This window comes from Ptychodera flava, chromosome 1 (assembly GCF_041260155.1).
Source record: "Ptychodera flava strain L36383 chromosome 1, AS_Pfla_20210202, whole genome shotgun sequence".
NCBI classification, from domain to species: domain Eukaryota; kingdom Metazoa; phylum Hemichordata; class Enteropneusta; family Ptychoderidae; genus Ptychodera; species Ptychodera flava.
In genome coordinates, this window is record NC_091928.1 from 2391320 (window position 1) to 2402250 (window position 10931).

Genomic DNA, 10931 nt, shown 5'->3' on the forward strand with positions numbered 1-10931 from the left:
GACCTTGATTATACATATATATGCATAACTCAGTAACCACAAGTTCTATACCCTCGAATTTTGATAGGATATTAGACCTTAAGATGTCACATCTTGTACCTCATTTATTATGCAAATATGTATTTCTTGGCTGGCCAATACAGCTAGAGGTCTGATCTTTTTTCCCAATTTAGAACCATAACTTAGACATGCCTCATGTGTTTCAAATTGGGAACACGACATAAACCTATGTGCCAATAGATCTCAACATATACACTCCAGTGATACTTCTTAATGACCACATTTTCCTGCCCCATCAAGACTAATACTCCTATTACAAGTGAGGACTATGTCATTGTCAATGACTTGTTACTTGTAAGTTTGTATCTGTTACAGTACTGATTATGAATAAATGCTTCTCTCTCTTATCTATTGATTAGTAATGGATTTAAAATTGAAATCAAATTCTTATCATTGTTTTCAACTTCTGTTTTCAGCCTATGATGAGAGTCCTTGTGCAATAAATAATGGTGGTTGTTCACATTTGTGTTTAATAAACCATGATGGATATGTATGTGCTTGTCCAGATTACCCCAGTGAAACACCATGTCACACATGTGAGTATATAATCACCAACCTCCCTACAGTGTTACATTATCACAAAATTATACTGATGTGCAATCCATGTTTCTTTGAAGCTACCCATAAGTGATGTCTGATGAAGGTCTTAATCTATTGTTATTAGTGATGATTGCAGACCTGTTCACAGCCAAACCTATTGTTATTAGTGATGATTGCAGACCTGTTCACAGCCAAACCTATTGTTATTAGTGATGATTGCAGACCTGTTCACAGCCAAACCTATTGTTATTAGTGATGATTGCAGACCTGTTCACAGCCAAACCTATTGTTATTAGTGATGATTACAGACCTGTTCACAGCCAAACCTATTGTTATTAGTGATGATTACAGACCTGTTCACAGCCAAACCTATTGTTATTAGTGATGATTGACAGACCTGTTCACAGCCAAACCTATTGTTATTAGTGATGATTGCAGACCTGTTCACAGCCAAACCTATTGTTATTAGTGATGATTGCAGACCTGTTCACAGCCAAACCTATTGTTATTAGTGATGATTGCAGACCTGTTCACAGCCAAACCTATTGTTATTAGTGATGATTACAGACCTGTTCACAGCCAAACCTATTGTATTAGTGATGATTACAGACCTGTTCACAGCCAAACCTATTGTTATTAGTGATGATTGCAGACCTGTTCACAGCCAAACCTATTGTTATTAGTGATGATTGCAGACCTGTTCACAGCCAAACCTATTGTTATTAGTGATGATTACAGACCTGTTCACAGCCAAACCTATTGTTATTAGTGATGATTACAGACCTGTTCACAGCCAAACCTATTGTTATTAGTGATGATTGCAGACCTGTTCACAGCCAAACCTATTGTTATTAGTGATGATTACAGACCTGTTCACAGCCAAACCTATTGTTATTAGTGATGATTACAGACCTGTTCACAGCCAAACCTATTGTTATTAGTGATGATTGCAGACCTGTTCACAGCCAAACCTATTGTTATTAGTGATGATTACAGACCTGTTCACAGCCAAACCTATTGTTATTAATGATGATTGCAGACCTGTTCACAGCCAAACCTATTGTTATTAGTGATGATTGCAGATTATGTGAGAGCACATTCTGAGTCTTTCCAATTTTAATATCACAAATTATTTTGTCTGATTTATATTTTTAATGTTTCCATTTAAAGAAATCTTTAGCCCAGTGAAAGAGATGAAAGGTTTTTTCCTTGCAGAAAAAAAGAGAAAGATAGAAATAGTTGTGGTGTAACTACTGTCTTTGTTTATGTTTTGACAGCACCAACACAATCTACTGTTACCGGACAACCAGAAGGAAAAACTGTGTATGAAAGCATAGTGACAATTCCAACTACAGCAGAAGGAACACAGAATCCAAATGAACTACCCCAGAATAGAAATAAAACTGAAGATACGTCATTACTGTAAGTAATTCTACAGAATAACCATATTTTACAAACTATTGTACCTTCATGAAATCACAGAGCTATTTAAAAGCATATTCTATCAGAAGTTTGTCAGTGCAAGCTATTTAGTCTGTGCTTTATTGCTTCAGTTCTATCCTTCTGTATATTCTTTTTGAAAACTATACATTGGCTCATGCATGTCTACAAGTATTCAGTCATAAAAAAATCTAAATTTCAACCAGGGCCTTTTCCTAACAAAAAGGAACAATGTTTACATCATCTCATTTACTGTTTTTTCTTTTAGATGTACAATTGAAGAAGAAATTGCTGGTTTATGCTCTGAAAAATCATCAGACCCAAACAGCAGAGGGAAAAGTCATATGCCGCTGTATTTTTACGTGATTTTAGGGTTAACAGTAGTAATATTAATGATGATTGTCATATTAGCATTACTACTGTGGAGAAGGTACATATGTTACTTGTATGTCCAATAGTTTCAATTAATTATAGTTACAGTGTGAACTCTCCAAAACACCATGGATGTAAACTTGACATACACTATGACCTTGGAAAGGCTGAGGTTTGATGGTTAACATCAGTAACGATATCACGATCAGCTTACCTCCATGCTGACATTTACAAGGATAATGTAATTTGGTTTAATTGTTCATTGTTGATTACAATTTCTAATCAGTTTGCAAAGTATAATTTTTCACAACCCAAACTTCAGGTCTAGGCCTTTCAACATGCAATGGTGGTATTCTGTAGCTAGCTCGCTGACTGTAATACACATGCGATTCTACTGTTACAAAGTACAAGGCTCTGACTAGGCAACAAGCAGTTTTTTCACTCAACTTTCCAATAGACTGCATACTGTCAGTTTCAGGGTTGGGTCCCTCTTCAGATCCTCTGCTTGAGAAAGAGAAAGGCTGTGATGCCCAAATCATGCTCTAAAATGTCCTCTTTCTCTAGAAATGCCAATGATTGAATCAATCAAGTTATCAGTGAGGAATCAAACGTGGTGTGGCGGCCATATTGGCACTGAATGTTTGCGCACATCAGTGTCTGACTAGACTTACCTCTGGTCTGTAGACACATAAATATAAAAACAGTAAATTGAAGGAGTAAACTTCAGCAGACTGTCTCGTTCAATAGTAGTGAGGTGATGGTGAAATTGAAGCAATACACGCTGGCAGGCTGTAGCATTGATCGTGTTGATGGCCCAGCCTTGGCCAGCCAGTAACAGCTGTTTAGAAAAGCCAAGCAACAAGGGGTTAGTCTAGCCTCTCAGATGTTCTTATTTGTGTACCTGAGGGGAGCACAGGATTGCTTCCACAAGGGGTTAAGGGCCAATAAAAATAGTGCATAGCTTCAATAACTTTTAAAGAACGAGGCAGGCAGGTCAAAACATTTAGACTCTTTGTATTGCTGGTGAAGCCGTGAACAATTTATTGCTTTGGCCACCTTAATGGGCAGGGCCAAGGAGAAACTTCATACTGAAACTTGTTCAAATCTATGTTCACAGTTTCTGATGGAATGGACACAGTCCTCTTAGAGGTCTTTTCATCAAGTCATGACCAGTTTTCATTCTTACATTTATTTATCAACAGGAAAAAGTAAAATAACACCACCATTGAACATGTAAATGCTATTATTACATATGTACCACTGTTTACTTGCATCGAAGCGCGCGCGTACTACCGGTATTTGCACTGCAGTGCAAATACCAAAAACATTATTCCATACCTGCATGCAAATGAATAGAACAGCGCGTGATCCTTGTCTTTCAATGTGTGTCGCGTAAACTATTTAAAATGTGTTCGCTTGTGTTTTTAGTTCCTTTGTTTTCTCGATAAAATAAACTGGGGGAAACATATGTAATAATAACAGAACCCCATGGCGAGCGAGCAAGCTTGCCGTACCTGGGGTATTTGCACTCGTGTTTGCGTTGAATCCAGCTGTCCTTTCACTCGCTGCGCTCGTGAAAGCACGACCGCCGGATCCCCCGCAAACACTCGTGCAAATACCACTGGTACGGCGCGCTTGCACTCTCTTGCCATGGGGTTCTGTCATATTATTATTTGTCATCAAAAAATAACAAAAGTTTTCTAGGTGAAATATTCCTATGCCCTTTAACTGAAGCATGTAAATTATATGACATCAATACCTACATTGGAAACTTTGACATTGATTGTTAGCGATATGTACATGTATTTGAAAGCAAATATTTGTGTTTTACCAACAGACGTAAAAGGAGGAGGTTGGTAATGAATAATGGTAACATCTTTGCCAATCCGACTTACTTTTATAGCAGCGGAGAAAACAGAATCATTAATAAAAGAGATATGGATACAATGAGAACATGGAGATATTATGCAAAAGAGGTGGGTCAAAGGTTAAATTACTGTGAGAGTCTTCCTCGCTCACAAGTCTCTAATTTTTGTTCTCATCAAAGTTCACTGTCAGATAAAGTGACAGTTTGTAAAAGTACCGCATGTCATTCCCAAAATGGTGAAACTCAAATAACATATTCAAAGCATTTTGTTTCTATGACATGTAGTAATTTCCAATTTAATTCAAATAAGATGCTAGGATTTGAGTTCATGGTTTTCCCTTGGTCTTATAAGTAACATTCACACTGAACACTTACTGAACAGTATAATTGTAAATGGTTGAGAAATGAATAATTTTGATGGATTTTAAAGACAGATAATGAAGAAGTAATGAACAAGTTTCAATGAAGTCACCAAACCTTCATCCATTTACTGCTGTGTATCTGATTTCTATGTTGTCATGGTAGCAATCAAAATGAATGGAGTGACTGTCATGATATATCATCGATAATTTTTTTGACAATGAATGTTTTTTTATTGTATTGTTACATCAAAATGGAGCTTGAGCTACAGACTGTTTCACAATCACTGTCATTCTCTGAGAATCTGACATATAGTCATTCTGTGAGAATCTGTGAATGTCATATTTACATTCGTTCTGTAAATAAAGTTCAATATTTTCAATTCAGGACAAAATCTGACATCTAACCTGAACATCTCACATTGTACACTGTTCATTTTTTGTTTAGTCCATAACTGTAGCAGTCAATAATGAATGAAATATTCCATGATTCAGTGTGTTTGGTTTATACAAACATCAAATTGTAGCAATCTGTAGTATGCACACAATACCATGACAATTTTTTAAAAATCTGCCGACATATTGCTGTCACTCCTATCTTTCTGAATTTGATATTTTGACTTCACATTGATAAATGATACATTCAGAACAGCTGATGGTCTTATCACAGAGGCTTTGATTTGTGATGTGATAGGGATCATGAATATTTAGAAAGAGCATAATACCTGATGATGGTTGTCTTTGTATTACAGGATCGCCTATCAAGTGCAAATCTACTTGAGAAATTAAATAATGAAGCAGCAGCTAAAAATCTGACAAAGTCTGATGTTGGTGAAGCAGTTGGTGTAATGGGAGCAGTAGGTGGAATGTTACCATCAACGACTGCTGCATCGTGTTGTCAGCATTCAGAACCATCATTGAAAAAGGACAATGTAGAGGCTTTGTATGTTGCAAAACCATTAAATGAAGCACCATGCAATCAGACTCTGGATGATGACTTTGATGCAGAGTATGAACCCGATGAGAAACCTTACTCTGTTGCCTTGGAAACAGAAATCTGAGGAAAAACTGTAGTTTTGTGTTGCCATTGTCTGCAGATATTGGAAACAAAAGTCTGCATTTTGTAAAAAATTTATAAATGTGATATGAAGATAAAGACTTATGCATTCTATCAGTGAGAGTGTATCAATGAGTGTGTACCTATGATGGCTGCAAAGCGCCCATGATTTAGGTTTTGCATCATTGAAGAAAAATCTATTTTAATTTTTTTCACACCATTTTGCAATAATCAAAATACACCATTTTGCAATAATCAAAAATGTAAATTTATAAAAAATAGAGATGGTGTCTGTACAGCTTACCAGTAGCATGGTTTTGTCATGTGACTGTCATGTGAATATCTCAGAAAATACTATGATTATGTGACTATCATATGGATAAAATTGTAATGCTTATAAGGAAGTTGTATTTTCCTTGTAGAGAAAGACAAGTTATAATTTAATCAGTGTGTTGCAAATATATTTTAAAATTATTGATGATGCCTTTTATTTGTGTTGTCAATATTTACAAAGTTGACTAGACAATATGAAATATCAGGTTAGCACTCCCATGCTTGATATTGGTTACTTTCATGGCTATCTACTTGTGCCTACAAAAAATATTACACATCCTGTTTTTTTATTTTGCAAACCATTTATTCTTCCATAATATGTCTTATACTTGACTTTTTATTATTGTATACTGTCAGATAGTTTTGCCATTTTATTTCTACACCATTGTCTAATGAGATAAATTGAGGAATGTTCAGTTGTCATGACAACATTTCATGCAGTAGTTGGTTTTATACAATGTCACATTTTGCTTGTGACAGATTTTGAAATGTTGGCAAGTTTGTCTGCATCTTGTGTCATAGGATGAAAATTGTGTACATGTCTGTACATTTACAGACACACACACAGACACTGAATACAGTATCCATACAGACACACACACAGACACTGAATACAGTATCCATTGTGTACATGTCTGTACATTTACAGACACACACACAGACACTGAATACAGTATCCATTGTGTACATGTCGGTACATTTACAGACACACACACAGACACTGAATACAGTATCCATATCCTGTACTTAAAAAAGCTCACAGACATGCAACACTCACAAGTCTTGCTTTTTGTACTGTAACAATAATCCTTTTCAATTTCACTAGCCACACGAAGAGATCATAATCACTTTTTGCGTATGATTATTGAAATTAAATTTTCCTTTGATCATTTCATTTGAAACTTCCCCACGCTTAAACTTACATATTTGCATTGTCATTGTGTTGTTATGGGGGCTTACATGGTGACACCAAAACTTATTTTCATCCTTATCTTCAGATTGAGAATGTGCAGTTCTGATGTCAAGACTTCCAAATTCACAGAGAGCTGATATGTACATTGCAAGCTATCTGGTTTGTAACTTTTATCACTAAATATCTCAGAGTCACATCAGAATACAACTCAGTTCCATATAGGTACATAGCCTCTTACTGCAAAATATTAGTTGTTTGCTAATTGGCTTATTTTGGGCTGCATTTTTTTAGGTTTACTTAATTTTTAAACCAATCAGGATGTGCTACAAGAATATACGGAACAGCAAAATTTTACCTTTCACTGCAGCTGCCATATATTTGAAAGTAAAAAAAAATGTAAAAAATCATTTCAGAAAAATTATTTTATTTAAATTTGAAACACAGATGTTAAGTCCATGAAAGTTTTTGGTAAGAATATTTTTGTGCAAATGTTAACTGAGTAAACTTATGGCAGAACTCCTTAAGCAGTGAAGGGCTATGAAACAAGTGTACGATTTAGACATATTGATAGCGTACTGAGCAAGTCCTATTGAGAAAAAACACAGAGAATATATTTATGTATAAAGTGCCAGTATTATTTTATTCATAGCTACGATTGTACTTACAAACTAACATAGAAACATATACAAAATGGTAGTTTATTATTACATGTGATGGTGTGAGTAGTATGATAAAGAAGAGAGTTTGGCTTATCTATAATTTCAAATCAAGTATGTTGCTGTTCTACTTATATATTCAGCAGATAAAAGCCAATTTACTATTGAGCATGTTGTAATAATTTGACCGTTTTACATGACGTAATCATCAGTTTGTTGGCTGATAGCTTGCTTGAAGTGAAATATTTACACAAATTATGATCAGCAACATCAGCGAAAAATCCATCGAAAGGTAGCCTTCGATGCATTCTTGTAAATGTTCATTGAATTATGGATTGCATACTTTGGTTGCAGTTTTTAGACAGGAATTAGTGACTATGCTAGCGAGCATTGTGAAAGTTGTAGAGTTCAGAGACTCATTGTATGTGAATGTTACAGCAATTTCTGAAAGGAAGAATTCTCATTATTTTATCAATAAAATATAAACTGTACAATTACTTGTTTCATTTGTTATTCTGTAAAATCTTTTACCGAGTTTGTCCTTCCCTATGTATTATACTTTACTAGCATAATCAGAGGGAGTGTGACATAATATTATACTGTACAGTAAGCTTCATTTGAAAAGTTGAGTTCTGAGGAAACCTACCCACCAGTTTAATACTAGGGAAACCTTAATTCTGATGAATACAAAAAGTATAACATATATCAGGCTAATTTTCCAAAGGGAAACAATGCAATGTACTTAGTTCACTGTATGTATGATTCATAATGACTCAAATTCTGTGAGAATCATGGAATCAAGACCCTGCATTTTCATTCTTAGGACGTGTTTTAATGTAAAGAAAGGAGTGTTTTTTAAGTATTTTGTTCTCTCGAGAATAAACAACTATTACAGGAGTACTAGACAATATTATATTAGGTAAGTATTATTTAATGAGATATGCATAAACTCCAATTAAATTTATGCTATAAAGGCTTTTGAAAGTCAAGCAATCTGTGGTACAGTGTTCATGATACCATATGATCCACATAAACTTCAGTCTAATCTGATTACAACAATTCCATGCATAAAGGAGGAGAGGGGAAAGTACCAATTCAGGTATAATTTTGATGAGATTTCAAATAGAGACCTGATCGAGTTTTCTGAGCTGTTTTGTCCGTGGCTTCTCCGCTAGGTGACTAGGTGCTGTACGTTGTGAGTTTGAACCCAATTGAACCCACCGTAGTTTCTATCAGCTCAGTTCAGTTCATAAGGAATTGGATATCCTGTGATGATAATATTCAATTTCAAATCCTGTCGGTGGTGCAGAAGTGCAAGTCAAGATTTCTCTTAAAGCTATTCACATCTTTTGAATACACAAAGTTGGGCAAAGAGTTCCACTCATCTACAACACAGAGCTGAAAGAGAACATGTATTTAACATTGTTAAGTCTGCATGATTCTTTTGCAGCTTCTTAGATAGTCCACAGTTCCTTGCAATACTGATTTCCTCCACTCTCCCCCCCCCCCCCAATCTGTGACTTGTAGTCACTCCAACGAAGAAATCCATTTTTCACATAATGACTGAAGGTCATCATGTTATTGTAATGGGTTTAGTTAGTGTCGGACAGTGAAAATTTTCCGTAAATGACACAAAGTCAAATTTAAACCACTGAATAGACTAGTGCGTTGATATTTGGTAAAGATATTCAGATTGTGTTCAAGGTTCTGATTCCTAAAAATGGAGTTAAACGATGTAGCGGTTAGATAGTTTTGGGAAATTGCTAACCCCCCTTTTTAACTAATTGATTTTTAGGGGTCTTTCATATATGTAGTTTTGGAAGGTATGCTAATCCTGCACTTTGGACTGTTTCATGAGTTGTGGAACAGAAACGTGGTTTTGATGAATGATAGAAATACGCAGGATGGCTGATTCAAAGTATCAGAGATTTCCACGTTCTTTTGGGCAACAAAAGCGATAAAAAGAACATATTTCATATTTTAGATTCTCACATTTGAGACTACCCTAGGCATTTGTGAAGTAAACATCCTTGAGTCAATATACAGACTTTGACATTCACATTCCAGAGATTTAAGTATCCACAACCTCACATGTTACTGTCTTTACTCTTAGACAATGAAGTTACAAGTTTTAGGTTAGTTATCAAGCTAGCACCAGCATCTGTCCTGAGCATCTGTCCGTGCGTTCTCACAGGAAATTACAGGGAACAAAAAATTATTTGAGAAGTTTCTTTCCTTTAAATAGAAGCTATATTACAATTTAAACCTGTCTTGGATGGATTGCTCTCAAATGATCTGAAACACAGTTATTGCCCATGACTTTGCTGCCCTACTACATCATCTTGCCCCCTTAAATTGACTAATATTTATAGACCTTTTTGTAATAAGGGTGGCAGGCAAGATTGGCTCTACGTTTCCAACACCATGGTATAGACCAATTCCTGTGGTGGCCTTCTACCAACCTTTTAGCAGTAATTTAGTTCATTCCTATCTTAGCTTCAATTACTACTTTCAACATTTATTTCATTCAAATTTCCTTAGCTTAGTGTATAATTTTGTAATCTTAATTACTGTTAACTTAGCTTTACTACACTTATTCTAACCTCATTATTCTTACACTACTGTTACACCTTGTAACCACAAAATTTTTCAAGAGATGCAGACGTGATTGTCACTCAACAAACCATTTACAAATATGTCTTCTGCTTTTTTCTCCGTATTCATATACATGTCCCTTTTCTCATAAAAACGGGCTTAAAATCGCAATGTGAAAAATAGTCTTTCAGCTACATGTATATATTGCACATTGACTTCGTGGTCTGTCTAATTCACAGTGAGTGGGGTTGTTGATAAATGCCAATAATACTAGGCGGTCATTATGTCCAAGCACCATTGGCGGTATTATTTCTATCACAGAGGGGTGTTTGCCGTGTACCATAGTGACTGCTGAGAACCTCCGGTCTCCTGTACCAAAAGAACGTTGATTTGCAAAGGCCTAACTCTGCATGGCAGGGTAATGCACAGCCCTGGCTATAGGCTATAGGCCTCCCACCACACAGCTATAGGCATGTGGTGGTAGGCCTATTGCCAGTAACAAAGCCCTGCCATCCAGAGCTATCAGAGGCCAAGCCATATTGGCAGGTAGTAGATGACATTTTCAACATGTCTTTTTGAGAATGTCATTGGTGGTATATAAGCTCTGTGTGCCAGGGCTGTGTGTTACTGCATGGCTGCAGGCTTTGCTTGGAAACCAATATTATAGCTGGTAATACACACAGCCCTCAGCCAAACAGAGCTATTGGCATACCGGTATAGTCAACCCATGTGCCCATGA

The 10931-nt window shown here is 35.9% G+C and overlaps 1 protein-coding gene across 1 annotated transcript in view; it reads left to right on the forward strand.

Moving 5' to 3' along the window:
• LOC139117476 (low-density lipoprotein receptor-related protein 4-like) overlaps positions 1–8091 on the forward strand; it is a 120319-nt gene extending 112228 nt beyond the window's left edge. The window contains 5 exon segments of the mRNA XM_070680651.1: positions 477–596; positions 1878–2022; positions 2309–2470; positions 4250–4388; positions 5391–8091. Coding sequence (XP_070536752.1) covers positions 477–596; positions 1878–2022; positions 2309–2470; positions 4250–4388; positions 5391–5699 — 875 coding nt within the window. The 3' untranslated portion in view covers positions 5700–8091.
• Positions 8092–10931: the final 2840 nt, after the last annotated feature.